Source organism: Platalea leucorodia (assembly GCF_965183815.1).
Source record: "Platalea leucorodia genome assembly, chromosome: 21".
In the NCBI taxonomy this organism is placed as follows: domain Eukaryota; kingdom Metazoa; phylum Chordata; class Aves; order Pelecaniformes; family Threskiornithidae; genus Platalea; species Platalea leucorodia.
In genome coordinates this window covers 1,258,978-1,276,537 of record NC_138843.1, presented here as the reverse complement: position 1 = coordinate 1,276,537, position 17,560 = coordinate 1,258,978, and the positions used below count along the sequence as shown (strand labels likewise).

The 17,560-nt window shown below is 49.9% G+C and overlaps 1 protein-coding gene across 2 annotated transcripts in view; it reads left to right on the top strand.

The window, feature by feature from the left end:
* SBNO2 (strawberry notch homolog 2) overlaps positions 1–17,560 on the top strand; it is a 65,966-nt gene that overhangs the window by 17,250 nt on the left and 31,156 nt on the right. The window contains exon 4 of one of the 2 annotated variants that reach the window (XM_082331212.1): positions 4,487–4,610. In XM_082331212.1, coding sequence (XP_082187338.1) covers positions 4,487–4,610 — 124 coding nt within the window. Of the gene's footprint in view, positions 1–4,486; positions 4,611–15,569; positions 15,668–17,560 lie in introns of those variants that run through there. The other variant, XM_082331213.1, reaches the window with a different exon arrangement.

The following is a 17,560-nucleotide window of genomic DNA, read 5'->3' as shown; positions in this document are numbered from 1 at the left end:
TGCTGTTGGAAGTGGTGTCACACATCTGCAAAAAGCACTTCTCAAAAGCTGGAGCAAAGCTTTCTTCCCCAGTTTCCAAAACACACAACGCCCTCTTTTCCTCCTGTTCTCATGCCCTTTTCTACTTTGCCACCTGCGTGTGGAGTATTGCTTACTATAATAGTAAAGCAGGCTTTGAAAAACATCAGTTGGTCTAATGATGGGCAATAGGAGGGGCAGACTGATGCCGAGGCAGCCTGTGACCTCGCCAGCTCGTCTCTGATCTTCTGCTGGCCCGAGATGTGGAGCTTGTGTCTCTGAATGGAGGGCTATACCATCAGAGCGTAACGTCTGGCCAAAACACACATAGGAGGTCTCCAGTGAAATTGCAGCATGGCCCCAGCAGGGCTTCAGATGCATCGGATGCATTGATGAGCAGCTGGTATGGAGCATGCAAGGCAGGCACAATACAGCAGTGTAGTCTAAGCAAGTGGTGTTACAGCAAGCTTCAGCTGTCGAAGCATGGAGACCCATCTCCTGGGAGGGAAGTGCGTTGCATTGCTCACCTCCGAGATGTGGATTCCTGCAAAAGCCTGTCCACGGTGTGTTCCTCTGGGTCCAGCTGTTGAAAGTCCTGAGCTTCAGGAAAACTGAAGGAAATTCTCAAATTCTTAAAAAAAAACAAAACCAAACCCAACAAACCAAAGCAACCCAACAGAAAACCCCACCCAACGACATTGTTGGAGTAAGTGAAATAGCCCTGCCCTGAGACCCGCTGGCTGGACTGACATCAAATGATTTGGGTGAGTCAGATGTCAGCTCAGGTTTGCCCTGTACCAAACTGTTCCACTGCTGCTATGTTTAGAGTGGGTGGCAGCAAAAAAAGCAGTCTTGCTCTTTAAAGCAATTGTCTGAACTTGATATAATCCAAAGGTGCTCCCCACCCAGCTCATAATATCCCAGGGCTCAGGGATGAAAGAATTTCTCTGGGCCAGCTGCTTTATTCCTTAAGAAGGGTAGGAACCGTCCCTGCAGTAAGACCGTTGGCGCTTGTTGGGTTCTGAACGTTGCACACCTTCATGGACTTTCCTTCATGTTTTCCTGCAGGAAATTGTCCCTCGTGTTAGATTGCTAAATGTTCTTTTTCATAACAGCTGAAGTTTTGGGCTGGCCTTTATTGGCTCGTTTTGCTTGTGGGGCAGAGAGCAGATGCTTACTTTTCTTAACTGGTACCTGTTGAAGGACAGGTCCTGGGTCAGCACACGTAACCTCCTCTTCACACAAGGAAATGCTGATTTCTTTAAACTGAGCTCTTCAGCCAGATTCCCTCTTTCTCTTTTGTGAAACAGGGTTCCAACAGAAGCGGGAGACCAGCATTCCTTCCCTTTTGTCTGTGTGGTTTCACTGGGGGGACCACCTTTCCGCAAAGCACGGCGGCGTTGGTGCTGGCCAAGTTGCAGTGGAGTGTTCCTCTTCCGAGGGGCTGGTTGGAGCCAGTGCAGCCTCTTCTGTCTGAAGAGCGCAGGCTTCTCTGGACTAAACTACACTTTAGTGCAGAATGATTTCTGTAAGAACCTAACGACTCAATGTGTTTAGTCATTTGGGTTAAAAGGGTCTGGTTTTATTCATCAACAAGATGGACACTTGATTTTCTGCAGCCGAAAGAAGCAAAATAAGATGACTCCAAGCTCCCTAGCATTAACTCTTTAAACTCTGATCTTGGTGCTGAAGAGAGAAGTTTCACTGACTAAATGATAAGCACATGTATTTAATTATTATGAGGTTGGTAATTGATGTAGGGCCTTGCTTGCTTCAAGAGCCAACCTCAATGGTTGAAGTGAATCCGTGGCCCGAAAGGGACTGGTGTAGCACTTGCGCACAGCCGCTGGTTGGACCTCAGCCGTGCGCGTCCCTGGCTGTCTTCCCAGTTCGATCGGAGGGGGTTTAGCTCTGGGATGGGCCGGTTAGCTGGAGCCTGGCTCTTCACGGGCGAGTTGAGTGTCTCCATGGCAGGACGTGGACTCGCAGTGTTGGAGTCGATGAAGGCGGGCGGTGTTTTCTGTTGTCCAGGACACCCGGTTCCTTCTTCAGTGCTGCAGCTCAACGTCAGATGTGAGGATATGAGTGCAAATGGGCAGTCTTTTGTAAATTCAGCGTGATTAAATCCAGTATAAATTTCCTTTCTAAAACAATTTCTAGTTATCCAGTGAACACCCTCGGCCTCTGAGGGGACGCTCTTGACCCAGAGTAGCTTCCATGGAGCAGTTTACTGGTAACTAAGTCCTGGAGAGGGTAAGCAGGTACGTACAGGGCGATCTTGCTATCAGGCTGTTTTCACACCTTTGCTTTGGCAATACAGCAAGGTTCACATACTCGACTCTTCCAGTTAACACTTTTTCTTTCAGTTTAATTCGAGCTAACTTGTCAGTGGCTTTACGCCAGCTCTTCAAATGAGGGTGAATATCTTTAAGTTCTTACTGAAAAAGAGGTAAAGTACAGCACCGAAGGTACTAAAAGGGCTTTGGCAAGCGCTGCATGCTTGGTGGCTGTCTGAAGAGGATCTCAAAGCAGTGCACTGAGTTGCTGTTGGCTCTTATTTCAGACTGCAAGAAGAAAGTGCATCTCACATTCACCGATTTGAAAACCAAGATTAAGGGAAGGAAAATAACATGCCAAAGCTGGTCATTCCACAGCGGTCCAGGCCAGGGAGGCTGGGGCTGTCTTGGTCTCCTTCCCGTTACCTTAACTGACTCTTGTCCAGACCCACGAGGTGCTGGTGAAATAGGAGGCGGTGTTCACTTTTCCGGTAAAAATAGTTTTCCCCTTCCCTGGGTAGTTCGTTAGCGCTGGCCAAGCTCTGTCCTCATGCAAGAGAGACGGTGAGACCACAGCGGTTTCAACTTCAAAGCAATTTAAACGAGCCTTTCCATGTGTGTAAATAATGTTAATTCCCGGAATTTATGCACGGATTTTAATTTGCCTGGATAGATTAGGAAGAGCCAAGAGTCGGTGCTGGATTGTCAGAGCTGTGACGTGCAGGTGTGTGAATCCAGCCCTCTGCATTCGCACGGGGCTGGGCGTCCCCTGCGTCTCCGCAGCAGGTACAACGCCGGCAGCACTGAAAAGAAGGAAAAAAGGAAAAGGGGGGGAGAGCTGTTCCTTTCTGAGGGTCTGATCTTTAATGATGGGAAAAAGAGGAGGGAAAAATGTATTTAGCAGAGCGAGATAACTGTGTTTGCACATAAATACATATGTAAATGTTAAGCATGGTGTATTAATGAGCTGCGAGCCACACATGGCATTTTAATTGCTTAATAATACTTTGGCAGTGCAGTCATTCCCCAGCTCTGCTCCTGGGTAGTGTTTCTTTTTAAATTTTGTTTCTCCCTCCCCCCCAGTGCCTTGTTAAAGTTTATTGCTGTGGGTTCTGTAACCCTGGCATTACGAAGAACGTACAACTTGCCACAAGAGGAAACCAGTCAGATGGGGTGAAACATTTTAGTGGTTCCAGCATGCAAACGTGTTGGGTGGCGATTGCCCAAGCAGCGTGAGTGCACAGCCCTTACGGGAAAGATTACGAAGCACATTCCTTGCTCCTGCAGGAGAGGGAAAGGGCTTGCGTGTGTAATAGCAAAACCAGAAAACGGCCGTGTAAGGCAGGCCAGAGGCTTCTCCCGGGCAGGAGGAAGGGAATCGTCTGCTCCGCCGCAGTTCTTGCCTCCTCTCTGCCCGGAGGCGGCCGGTGCGGCGGGAGGGGAGGCAGGAGGAGGCGCTGGCATGTGCCCTACCCAGGAGGGAGCAGTCAGACCTTGGCTTTTTCCGCTTGTTAGTTCAGCAGAGATCTTGCTTTGTAACTAGGTAGGATGGGTGACATCCATAATTCATCTCTGTCTGGGCTAATAGCTCTGTCTAGGGTTGCATGTCCCTAACCCTTCCATTTTTATCTGTCTTTAAGTTAAGGTCTGTGACGGGTAATCCTCCCCGTCAAGGTGTGCGAAGGGGGGTGTTCTCTTTCCCTGCCTGCGCTAGTTTGCAGGGCTGTTTCGGTTTTGTGGCCCGAAGTAGCACTCAGGTGTGATATTTCTGTGAAACTTGATGCTTGTCCTTATGTGATGAGATGGTCGGGTTCCATCCCACCCATCAAACGCTTGGCGCTGGGACGTCGCAGAGGCTTAATTTTGCTTTGTTGTCAGGACTGAAATATTATTTAGTCCTGCAGAACCTCTTTATCTATTAAGTCCTTCCCAGTTTACACAAATTGCCGAGAATTGAATTATTAATGCAGCTTTCCAGACTCTTACGCTACTGAGTCTGGGAAGTAGGATATAACTTGTGGCTGTATTATTTTGCCTAGATACCTCTTCTGGATAAACCCAGCTTTTTAAAATATCAATCCCTGTATGTGTCAGCCCATAGTTGCAACTTCACTGCTGCTGATGGAGTCTGAAGCAACCTGAGAAATACTCAGGACTGACAGGAAATAACTGCTTTTCCCATTTCCTTACAGGCAATATTTTAATTCCCCTCACGATTTTTATATGAATTCCATCAGCAGACCACATTTCTTGGATACAAACTATGCATCTGTGGACCTCACTGACTTCTTACCAAAAAATGGTGATTTTCCTCAGGTAAGTACATAGCTACTGATGGCTTTGGGGGCGAATGGTGCTTTATGGTGATGGGGTTTATTTTTCAGTATTGCCTTATTGAGGGGAGAGGAAGAGATGGGCAAGAACTTCAATTCGTCTAGCACCGGGAGGGAATTGTGTGCAATTGGGACGGCTCCTCTGACAACAGCAATTCAGAAGCTGTCCGTTGGCTTGGTAGGAGCTTATCTGTGGTAAAATTGCTTCTGTCTTTTAAAGTGATGCTTAACGTAAACACTGAAAGTGCATGGGAGAATCCCGTTTGCAGGAGGGTATAGGGAAGCATGAATTTGAACATGCTTCAGACAGTTAAGTCATTTGCCTCCTGAAACACTCTCACGCACGTTGCATGTGCTTTCTCACCGATTACAAGTGGTGGATTCCTGAATAGTGATTATTTAGGGATTACATCAACTCAGTGTCTAGCAGACTGAGATTGGAGCCAGTTCATTGCTTGCAGAGCTGAACTGTGGGAGGAATGAATAGTCACCCTGGTTCGTTCGGCGTCTCTCGGGGCCGTCCTCACCTCGGGGATCTCTCGGGGTGGGAAGGAGCTCTTTCCATGGTGGTTTTAAAATGTTGCACTGGCCATGCGCAGAATAGCTTTTTTGGTTAGATGATGCTACAGGGAGCTTATATCAGAAATTAGTGGTTGATATTTTTTTTTATTTAGTATGCTTAAGGTCTTCTAATGAGACCTGACTAACGGGTTGGTTGGGGGCTCATCAGTTGGTGGCAGATTGGACCTTCAGGCCTCAGGGGTGCTTGGAGGGTCTCAAAGGAACCTTTAAGGTGTGCAAAATCATGGGCTCTCTTCAAAATCTTCATCTACATTATCCGTAAGTTAAACTTGTTTCACTAAAAGTATTGGTTTTTTCTGGTCACGAAGAAGCTTACCAGCAGAGCCAAGCTTCCTCTGAGTGTGGGAACTAGCTAATCTGAACATCACGGGTGTCTGCTTCAGGTTTGTGCCTCGGCGTCACAGATAAGCACAGGGGAACTGTCTGGGCGTTGTGTCGGACGGAGCAGAGTTTGTTGTTTTCCCCTCTTCTGTGTTCAGGTGAAGATTGACCTTTCTAGATGTTTCACTATTAATTCTAAGCGTGCCCTACAGTGCAGCCTGAAGTTGCTGAAACCAGCGCAAGGGAGGCACGAGGACACACTGGGGCGGTACGGATGTACTTCACGCTGGCATCGTGCTTTGACACACAAGAAATACTTCAGCAGGCCCCAGTAAGCTGCTGCGTGCTGTTGAATGTATTTTATTTTCAGTAACTGCTGAATGTCAAGACACGTGTGTAAACAGAAACTTTTTCCTTCGTGATCTGTCTCTTCTTCCTGGATGATTCATTAATTGACGCATCAGCAAATTGATGCATTTCCCCTCTTCTTGAGGGGAGTGTGTTAATGCCCCCTAATTGTGCTTTTATTTTCTTGGCATGGCTAAAGGGAGGTTTTGAACCTCCTTGCGGCTCTGATTTCTGCAGGTTTGGATTTACATATGCTGGGGATTTGCACCTTTTGAGGTGAGCCACTGGTGCGGTAGCCCGAATTCAACCCCCTGAGCAGAGCTGCTGGGGGTGCCTCACGTTAGTGACTCACCCGGTGCAGCGGATCTGGTGCCTCACCAGTAGCTGTTGACCAGAGACTCCTAACTGGATAAAACCAGATAAGTAAATGAATCGTAATAGCATTGATCTTTGCCTCCTGCAGAATTAATTGCGGGAGGAATGAGACAGAAATGTGATCTCATCAACTTGTGGAAGCCATTTAACAGGCTGCGATGGGAAGAGGGAGAGGGGTCCTCTCCACAGGTCTCAGGTTGCAGGTCTGGTGTAGTTTGGCTGATGGGTTTAACGGGAAAAAGGTTTAATTATTTCTTTAACTTACATATTTTCTAGTATCTAAGTGGTCGATCAGCTTCCTTCCCCTGCTACATCACGGAAATTGATTTCAGCCAGCTTGGAAGAGCAGATTTTTGGAGATTCTTTGTGAAAAGGAGGTGCTGCTTTGTGCCGCCTGGGCGATAAAAGAGCAGGAGGGCTCTGAGACAAACCAGACATAGCTGACCTCAAATGATTTCCAGAACAAGAAACGATTCTTGTGCCACTCTCATCTTTTTGGAGAGGCAGTGACAGATGGGAGCGAGGTGATGGTAGGCAGTTACGCTTTTGCTTGGACCCTTTCTTTCCAAGCCAACTGTTGTGAGACTGCACCTATTACAACGTGCTTGCGAGTGTTCTTCTGCTTCAAGTATAGAAACAATAGCTTGTCCATCTCTGAATCTAACACAGCCAAGCCAGTTGTCTTACTCAGGTATGGTACCACGTAATAGCAGGTAGTGCTGTGTACGTTCCCACGAGCAACAGAGCATTTTTACGGCTGCTTTTCTGTCCTGTTTGGTGGTTGTCTGTAGGTCTGTGCACTGAGCATTACTGCTTGGGGCTTTCTGGAGATTCCCACAGATAACCCAGGGCACTGATGTGTCACCCCGTGTGCTCTGAAACTGAGAAACACTGAATAAGACCTTTTTTAGAGCTTTGTTTTCCAATCTGAAACTGATCTGATTGAGCTCATACCTCAAGGGTGGTGTCTGTCTAGAGCTGCCACGGGGCAGACGGACGGCGCTGGCTGGGTGTCTGGTGTGACCGTGCCCATTCATGTGAAATAACATTAGCGGCGGTGCTCTCCGGTCTCTCGAAGAGGCCCTTCAGCCTTTAGCCGTCCTCCAGCCCCAACGGCTTGTCCTGCTGAAGGACGGAGCCGGGTCAGCCTTTCTGAACACTGCTCGGCTCCTGACTTCTTTGAGCTTTCCGCATGGTTTGCTCCTAGTGCTCTCGCATATTTGAGCGCAATAAGCCCTAACGTGGAAATCCATTGATAAAATCTAGGGCTTTCTAAACTACTCGTCATTGCTCATCCAGAGAAAAGCTGATGATTTGTTCACAGGAGCCAGAATTATAGCCTGGATCTGGTAGAGCAGCAGGCACTTAACTGGAGGCAGTGCCATCAGTCCAGAGTCACCCGGGAGCGTCCTGGAGCTTTTCCATCCCTTGCTTCGGCAATATTTTCCACTTTACTGATTTCTTGCTGTCCCAGATGCCGAACTGTTAAATATTAACGATCTGCCTGGGAAGCTGAAACATGCCATTGAGAAGGTGTGGGAGCCGCTGGGGTGGTTACATCTTTCCAGGTGACTGTATAGGAAAGTACCTATCTTTTCCATGCTTGCCTAGTGCGGCGGTGGGAGTGGCAAGTCCCGCTAAACTTTGTGCTGTTACGACCATGCCCGACAGAGGAGTGAAACCAAAGAGAGAACATGAGGAGTTTGCTGCATGCTTTGGTAAGAGATTCTTGATTAAATCTGTGGTGGCTGGGCAGACAAGGTAGCTTGGGTGCCTCTGTGAGAACTTGTGCTGCCTTCATGCATGGACACAGACCGTTCTCTTGTCTTTGCTCAGATACCAAAATCCCATCTGTGACAGTTCAACAGCACAGGAGAGCTTGCTGTGCCCTTGGGTTACAGCCCGTTGCGCACCTCGGCGGCCTGCCAGCGCTTGGCTCCTGCGTGCCGTCCCGGGGGGCAGAGGCAGGAGATGGAGGTGCCACCTCTGGTCTGGAGCGAAGCTTTGTGATCCCCGTGTGTGATCTGACAGCGAGCCGGTGAACGCCGCCTCCCCAACAGGGACCCGCAGCCCTTCTGGGCTGCAGCGGGGCTCCAGCCTGGCCTCGGACTGCGTAGCCTGTAGGCAGTTTGTCTCCTTAAAAGAGTTTTCCAGGAATACTGAAAATGGATTTAAAAGGTCTAACGAGCAAATGGCTAATGATTCTGAGGTATTTGTGCAGCAAACGCTTTCTGTTGGTGGCGATGATGGGAGGATTGTTCATGTGCCCTAGGGTTTGGGGGACTCGGGGGTTCGGAGAGTCGAAGGCTGACGCGCTTCCCTCCAGCACTGGCATTTGATCCCCCCGTCTTCTGTCCGTATTTTGTTTCGGAGGTCCTCAGCTGGACCTGCAGAGTGTAAAACCTTTGCTGGCCTGAGGATGCCCTGAGTGGGAGTTGCCACATTTCTTAATTGCTCTGGGAATTTCTTTTTAGTTGAATCATTCACTGCTGCTGCTCGGGTCTGGTGGAGAGCGATTTCTGCGTGTATCGCAGCAGCCTCGCCGAACGCCTTCTGCATGTTGGAAAAGGTGCTTCATTTGCATGGTCAGAACAGCCTAATGCGAACTCGAACTTATTTCCTCCACAATATTTTTGTTTTTTGGCTTGCTGTTGGGTGATTCATCCTTGCCGGTCTATTGGCATTCTTTATATAAACAAGTGGCTTAAACTGAGGTTTAGAAAATAGCTATATGAGGCCATATTGGGGTCTGATAGCATTTCTTGATCTTGGGAACTGTTGTCTTAAGCCAAAAAAGTCTCGCCCAGGCCCTGTGGGGTCGTCTCCTCACGTAAAAAGTCTACTGACTGCGCACGTGTCCTTAGAAACCAAAGTCCTGAAGAGAAGCAGGTTTTGGTTTCCATTGCTTCCCTCCCTTTCTGCTGTTTACTCCTCCAGCCTCGGGCGCTGGCGAGTCGGAACCCAGCGCTTGTGCGCGGTAATTCTGCCGCAAGGGCGTTTTTATCGTACCCATGCTATCTTGTGTCCCTGATGGTAAGAGCTGTTAATTGCCACAACAAAACACTAAATCCAGGAGGTTTTAACTTATGCTTCGGCATCTGCTGCCCCTCAGCAGGGGCGTGCGTTGGGCTGCAGTCTGTCCCCAGAGCCTTACCACAAAAGCAGAGCAGCTTGTTCTAGAAAAGCCTACCTGTCACTTAGATACTTGCTGCTCCACCACAGATTTTTCTTTAAACTTCACTGTTTTATCCTGTTTAGAATTACTTAAAGCATAGGACTCTGCCCATTTCCTCCCCCCTTTTGTTATCTAAAATGATCCTGCCTGTTTCTGATAGTCAATCTCTGTTTCCCCGTGCTTAACTTCGTTTGACTTCTTGTGGCTATCCAGAACAGGACTTTTCCGAACGCACAGAAGCCTCCTTTTCTGAATTCGTTTGCCGTAAGTCGCACTGAGAAATAACCCCGGTCCCTCCGCAGCGAGGGCCAGCGGGTCCTGTTGAGCGCGGCGGGCGCGCAGGGGGCCCTGCGGCAGCGCCCGCCTCTCCGTGAAGCCCCTCTGCGTGTCGGTGCTTTGGCAGGGGACTGGGGCACCCCTCCTAAGGTTTGAGTTGTGCTTGGGCGGAGGAAGGAGGTCAGTCCAGACTGATGGAGCTCATGGGGGCAGGGAGGAATTGGCTGCTCTCGGGCAGAGTCCTTTGCAGCGATGCTGTAAAGATGCAGTTACAGCCTTGTTTGATCTGCCTGTGGTGTGTGGGGGCTCTTGACCACACGTGTTAATCATAAACCAGCCCTCTTTTCGCTACCAGCCCCTCGCAGTCTCCTATTAATCTTTCTTGTTAAAGGTGGGGGGGAGAAATTAACCTACTTTTAAAAAAAGTATTAATTTTTAAAAGCGCTTCAGTGCACAGAGCTGTGATGATTTAAGAGAAATCAATGTAACAGTTATTAAATTATATGAAAGACTTGGTTCTGACTGAAATGAAGAGTTTCCTGGAATAAGAAACGTCCTGGAACTTCCTATCGCTGTCCTGGAGTTATGTCTACAGGGAATACAGTTATTAAAATCAATTTGAAGACAATTAACTGGCTCTGGTGCCTTTGAAGCATTTTACGAACAAGTTGCTTTACATGTTCATGTCTTTGTTTTTGCACTCCAGGGTTGGGGTTTTGCCTGACTTAATTACACTTTGAAAGCGCTTTCGGTGAGATGCCTGGCGCTTACTTCAGGCCTTGGTTTAGAAAAATGAAGGGTGTGATTATAACGGCTCCTCTGACCTAGTTACAGTAAGTACGGTGAAATTGTGTTGGTGATGACGGTGTGCGCTCCGCGGCAGGACGGCCGCGAGCGCGGTATTTGCGTGTCTGCCACTGCCCTGCTCTCGGCGTGGGCTCCTGCCTCGCCGTGGCTCACCGCGCGTAGGATGCCTGGGTGGTGATACGTCAGAGAACGCGCTTTGAAATGATCCACCAAATAACAGGGCCACGCACCCACCTGAGCTCCCAACTTGGAGCTGAGCAAGTATCGCTGTCGGTCTGCGAGGAGACAGCGGCGTCGGCCTGGGCTGTCGACACGTGTCAAGGGTTTGGCTGCTGCGGCTGTGAGCTGCGTGGAGGTGAGCTGTGCTGGAAGCAGGCACGCCGGTAGCTGGGCAGTGCCCGTGCGCTGGGTTCCCAGCGAAGGGCCGGACCAGGCAGGTGCGTGCGGGTGCTGCAGCCCTTTCCTGAACCGCAGGGCTCGGACACCAGCGCAGGATTCACCGACCGAGTGCTCGGTTTGCTCTGATCGTCTGCTTTAGCCACCCTGAGCTGGTTACTGAGGCGGAGGGGACGCATCTGGGATGCAGCTGACGTTCTAAAGCAACGTCTCCTTTTGGTTGGATGAACCGTGCTTTAGGAGTAATCTTTCCCTTCCATGTATAAGAGGAGCTCTTGGGACTGTCTCAGGTGGAGATACCTGTGGTTAAGTGAGAGTAATTCTGCTTTTGAGGCATAATTTGTTGTCGGTTGTGCTTGGCTGCGGGTTGCAGGAGCCAGCCAAGGCGCCCGTGGCCCTAGGGAGGGGGTACGAGGGCCTGGAGGGCTCTGGCGTCTCCCCTCTTCCAGACTTGTTAGTTTTCATCTGCGTTGCTGCCTTCAAACAGCGATGCCCACCTCCGGGCGGGAGAGGAGGCGATGGAGACCTGCCTGCTGCAGTTCTTGGCAGGCACTGTTCTGCCTCCTCCCCTTCATAAAGCTAACAAAACCGGGAAAAGTACTGGTCTGAAACACAGAGTGCTCTTAAAAAATGCCGGTAATATAATTTAATAGCAGACCACTGGGAGATGTTTTAAAATAGATGCTTTAATTCAAAGCAGAATTGGTCTGAGTCAGTCTGATCGAGTGAGTTCCCCCGTCTCCAGTTCTGCTGGCGGTCACTGCGTGTCCTGATCCCTAATGCGCTCAGAACACCAGTGCTCCTGCCCCAGTGGTCCCCCGAGAGATGCTGCCTCCGGCACGAGCACCTTCTTCAGTTGCTTTTCTTTCCCTGGCCTCAGGTTTGTTACTCCCCGAGTCGCAGCATCTCGCTGCCTGCCGCCCCGCGCTGGGCTCCTCCAGCTTTCAGGATCGCCTGCAAGAGTTACCTCTCTTGCTGGCTTTCCTTTGTGCTTCACAAGTTTTCCTGCTTTCTCCTTATTTAAGGCTCTCTGTGCTCCCACCAGCATGGGAGATCCCCTCTGCGCTTGCTCGGCAGCAGGCTGCCTCGGTCCTCTCCCCGTTCCTGAACAAGCAGCAATTGCCTTCCAGATTTCCAGTCCTCAAGGGAGCCATGTGCTGGCAGGGCTTGCTGATCCGAAAACCCCCCTCACACACACTGAATTTCAGCTCTGGTTGTAAAATACATACCAGCTGCTTCGTTATCCTTGTTCTTAGTGTCTGTTTTAAAAATAAACCATTTGTGGTCTCAACTTGTCAAAGCCTCTCAGCGCAGTCGCTCACCACGCACCTTGCTTCCTCTCGCTCGCTTTCGAAACTAAAGCAGAGGCTGCCCCGTGCGCGGCAGGAATGGCTCTTGCTTCTCGAAACAGCCAAAATGCAAAGCAAAGCCTCGCACCCAGCTGGGTGAAACCACTCGTGTCATGGGAACAGGAAAAGCAAGGCACGGTCTGTACGATACATCCTCTCCCATCTTTCATCCCTCTGAAGAAAACCCAGCCCTGTTAGGACAAACTGCATGCGCAGATATTCGGTCCTCTTCCACCCTTCAGCTACTCTTAGGCTTGTTTTTCCCAGGCACGTTGCTGTGATCCGATTATGCATCCCAGTCGCTGCCGCGCGTGCGGCTGCCCGTCTGCGTGGGACGGGTACCCAGCAGCTTGGCCTGCAGAGACATTCGGCGGCCTGATGGCTTTCTTCACAAGTGTCTCACCGGGTCAGAAAGCCAGGCCCGGAGCGTGCTTGGACCCGTCTGAATATCCCGTCTTTTGGCAGCTAAGTATTTCAGGAAATTTAGTCCCGAACTCTTTGGTTGCGTGAGGGTGATGAGCTGCAGGTCTCCTGTACAGGTGCGTTGGTCTGCATCGATTTGTGTCGTGCTTTCCTAGAAGTTCAGCACATGCTTTCAAGAAACCATCAGGGCGTTGAGGACGGTGCCCCGCGGGTCAGTGGTTAGGAGGTGGCGGAGGATGCTGTGAAGGTTACCCGGCAAAGTAACTAACTGGGTTGTACGTTTCGGTTCTTGCTGGAAGACGGTAAGTCAAATTAATGCGAATGCGGGAATAATTCTGCTTTCCTGTCCCTGTCTGTCAGCATGCGTGTTCATGAATTAATTGTGGAGAGCAGAAATGCTGTGGCATGCCTTCTCCCCTAGGACAGGTTGTTAAAATTCCAGGTGGCGGTTTCTCAGTGGGTTATCTTATCTGCTGTGATTATATTACTGTGGTCGTGCAAAATCAATTTAGCAGTCCTGGTTATCTATAACAATGTCGTACATCTTGCTTCCTTTTGGCGGTCCAGTTTTGTTGCCTACATTTTGCCCCATTTGTCCACTAACAGGAAAGGAAGAGGAAATAAACCACCTGCTTTTTTAAAGGTTGCATAAATAGCAAGACCTTGGTAGTCTTTGGCAAGAGTTGGTGGTTTAATCAAGGTCACACAGCAAGCCGGTCACCAGCAAGTCACTAATTAAGACATTTCAGAAATGTATTTATTCACTTCAAACGTATCATTAATGCACCTATCCCAAGCTCCAGGGCACTACCAGCTAATTAAATACAATCAAATTCAGATAAAAGCAGCAGTGAAAACCCAGTGCCTTTCTCCACCCCAGAGCAGCTGCCCACAGAAACCAAACGCTTCATTTTCACCGCAGTTCCTGCAGAAGGCCTCTGCTGTAGCAGCGCTCGGGTAGCTGCTGCCCGCAGCCTTCCCCGGCCGCTGCAACGTGCTCTGGCAGCAGGAGCCCAGCAGCGATGCTCCCGCTGCCCCCGGCGCGCCGGCTGCCGGGGTGCCCTTTCCTCGCTTTCTCTGACCGCGGCACCGGCATCCCTGGCTGCAGCCTGACTGCCTGGGGAAAGGCATTTGTCCTTCCCATTTGCTTGTTGAAAACACTCTTCTGGACTCGGTGTCTTGCATGACAGAACATGGATCCTCGTTATTACGGGCTATTAATGTATTAATCCCCGTGGAACTGCTGTGCTGCAGTTGGCTGTGCCGTGTGCTCGGCTGCCCTTGGAAATGAGCCCCATTGCGGGTTTGCCACCTGCGGGTGGTTTTCCAGCCCCGGGACCCAGCGTGTCTTTCTTGCAGGGGCCGGTCCTCCCTCCTCATCCCATGTTGTAAAGCAAAAACTACCCCCTCTGGCTTGTCTCCCCTGGTTCTCGGAGGGGTTGGAGAGCACCTCATTTTCTGCTCTCATCTCTTGCAAGCCTGGTAGGGGCTTTGCTGTCTGCTGTCACTCCAAAGTTTTGGTTTTTGAGAAGTGCCTCGCGACGTGGGCTTTTCCAGCAGTTCTCGGCACGAGGCCCCAGGAGCGCTTGCATCAGCGATGACAGCAGGCACCGAGCAGAACAGCGACGAGCTGTGTTTCACTTGAAGCCGTGCCATGGTTGCATGGAAAGACTCGGAGCAGGACCGGAGAGCTCTGCAGCCAGCGCTCCCCTCCCGCTCCTCGGCATCTGCAGCTGCGCTGCTGGGTTCCTGCTCCGCCGGCTTCGCTGGCCAGGCTGGGTCCCTCTCCCTGCCCTCCCGGCGGCACAGCTGCCCCAGAGCCTTCGCAGCGAGCCTTGCCGAAGCCGCGCTCCCGGACGCGGCGCGGTGCGGCGTCCAGCCCGGCCCTGAGCCGCGGCAGCCCGCGGGGGGACTAACCCCGCGGCCAGAGCCCGGCGTCCACGCTGCCGGCTGGGCCAGGGCGAAGCAAACAGGAACCTCCTGCACCCAAAGCAAACAGAAAAAGTCTCATGGTTTCTCTGCAGGGCGGCGGGTGCTCTGGCAAATTCACTTCTCCTTCAGCCTGGGGCTGTGTTGGAGCAGGCTTTCCTTAAGCTACGATGGCTGAATCCCTTTCAGATGCCCCTTTTTCCCTTCCCCGCCAGGAATGTTGCTTATTTCTGTGACCAAAACTGTTAAATAAAGTCAAAAGGGAAGGCCTTGGAAAAAGAAGGCAATGTTCCTGGACCTGGAAAAATCACGACGATCTAAAAAAGAAAGTTAAGAAAATGGCTACTCGTTTTATTCTTTAATTGCAATATTTGGGGTGGGGCAGATACCGAAGACAAAGAAAGCACATGGCTCTTGGGGGGGGAGAAGCTGTGAATGCTTTTCATAATCGTTTTCAGTCCGATTACTTCATCTGAGCCCCTGAAATGGGGGGGCGGGGGCTGCCGTGGGGGACACGCCGGTGCTTTCTGTGGTGGCCGGGGGGACGAGCCCAGGGGAGCCGGGCTCCTGCCCCGACCTCTCCTGCCCCGCGCCTGGCCACGCCGCCGCGCAGCGCGGCTTTGTTTACAGTGTATCTGTGGTTGAATTACACCACATACAGTAATTCTCATCGCACTGCCAGTAATTTCACTGACTTACCAAGCAGGCATCATTTCCTGAAAGTCAGCCCTTGTACTTAGAGGAAGTAAGAGCACTCTCCTTCATGACTAAACGCTGTATGCAAATTTCCACAGGCTTAGGACAGCCGCGCTGTATGGCTGTCCTTTTTTCCTCCATTTTCACTCCGTTCTTCTGCATGTTAATTTTTAAAAACCCTTGATGAGCTCTCTTCCTGGCTGTTGCTGCTGTCGCGGTCATGAATGAAGACCTTTCTCCATTATATACTGAAAAATCTCACCTTACTGCTTCGTCCACGTCCTGCTCTGCCGGCAGCAAACTGAATGCTGTTTTAAAATGTCCCAAATGCAGTTCTGGCTAAAGTTCCCATCTCTCTACAAGGTAATGCCTGATTTTTCTTTTTTCCTCCTCCGTGGCATTCCCGGTGTGCTTTGCTTGCGAGGGTAGCCAGCTCCGGCTGCTCCTCGGGCTCGCGTGTCCCCCATAATTTTTGCAGCGGCAGCAGAGGTTTAGGGGCGACGACTCTTGATGCAAGGCAGTGGGAGCAGATTTACTGTGCTGAAGATGTGATTTGTATTTTGCTGAAACGTGTGGTACTTGGGGACTGTTCCTGTCGGTTAGAACTTGGTCACTAGCTGTGAGACTCGGAGGAAGAGGAGCTGCGTGGAGAATTGATCGGTGTGTTTATGTAGTCGTGGTAGCTTTCAGGAGTTTTATTTTTAAACCAGATGCCGGGTACAGAAAAGCAAGGAAACAGCTTGCCAGCCAGAGCACAGAACCCTTAAGGCTGCAAGTTTATTGCCCCATATTTAGAAAGACTTTGGGTTTTGGCAGCTAAAAGATTTTCTTTTAGTGATTGACTGCTTACATTGCAGCTGTTAGTTCTTGATTCTGTCTTTCCTGAAACATAATTTGCTTAATCTGTGATTTTTCAAGGCACCAAATCTTTCTCGTCTGGCAGCGCAGCTTTGTGCATGTATGTATGTTTGTGTGTGCCTGTATGTATATATATTTTTTAAAAAAACAAAACCCTATCAACTGTGTGCTATGTAGCAGAGTAATCGATAGTTGCTGTGCAGATGGAGTATTTGTTTCTTCTCTGTCTGGATTGTGAGCAAATAAACCATTTATATTGATGACTTGATGGCCAAAAATATTTTTCGGATGCATACTCCTTCTGTATTTAGACTTCACCTGTTCTTTCATTATTTTTAACAAAGACTTTGTTTGGCTAAAGGAACTGAGCTGTTTGCAGTGGCTGGGAGAAAGAGGTTAAGTGTTTGGGTTGTTTTACCCTGATTTTTTTCTGATCTTTTCTGGGGAGTTAATTCTTGGGTTTGATAACTTTTCTGTTTTGGGATAACGATAGAAATAGGGTGCCATAGTAGCATCAACTGGCGATTCACGTGCCCTCGCTGTTTCGAAGTCCCACAAATGATTATCACTGATTTATCAAGTTACTCACTAGAGCATCTTCTGATACGAAGACCGGACGATGATTTGTAATCGTCTGTCTCCTGTTCCAGTATGGTTATGTTATTTCAACCTCAGTGTAAAAGAAGAACATGCTGGCGAGACCCCCAGCCAGCAGCTGTGCGTAGCCTCTGCATCGGCTGGCTCTTGACCCCTTACAAAATTCTCCGTGAAGCGGTCACCCCGCTGCAAGAGAATCGCCCTTTCACCACTTTATAGTGGGCTTCTGTAAACTTCGTCTCTGGCTCGAGCAGTCAGTTCTGAACCGTGTTTTCACAGCAGGCTTCAAGGTCTCTGTTTGTGTCTGTCCTTCTTTAACGGGAGAAACTGGGAAAAGTCCGTGCCGTGAGACGCAGCACGCGGGGTTGAGATCTCTGAGCTACCGTCTCGCCCGGTGTTCGCTGTCCTGGGGCAGGAGCGTTTGACAACGCAGGCTGCAGAGATGGAGGTGAAGCAGGTCTGCCAGCCCCCTGCGGGAAAATTCCCCTACCCGTGCCGATCTGCAGTGTGCTCTCTGGATTTTGGTTGCAGGCTATGCTAAATTGGAGGAGGGGAAAAACCCCCCAGAATCCGGAACCCCTTCCCAAACCCCCCAAAAACAAATAGCCTGATTCCAGAAATAAGATTTACGTAGCGAATGGTTGCAGAATAGCATTTGAAATAAAGATCCTGCCTTGTGGGATAACTTCCATCTGTTGCAGAAATTGGACTTCCACTGAAACATAAAATAAGTGCTATTACAGTAAAACCCTCTTATTTCCATTGAGAGAATTTTAAAAGTCTTATTAATCAGTCTTAAAC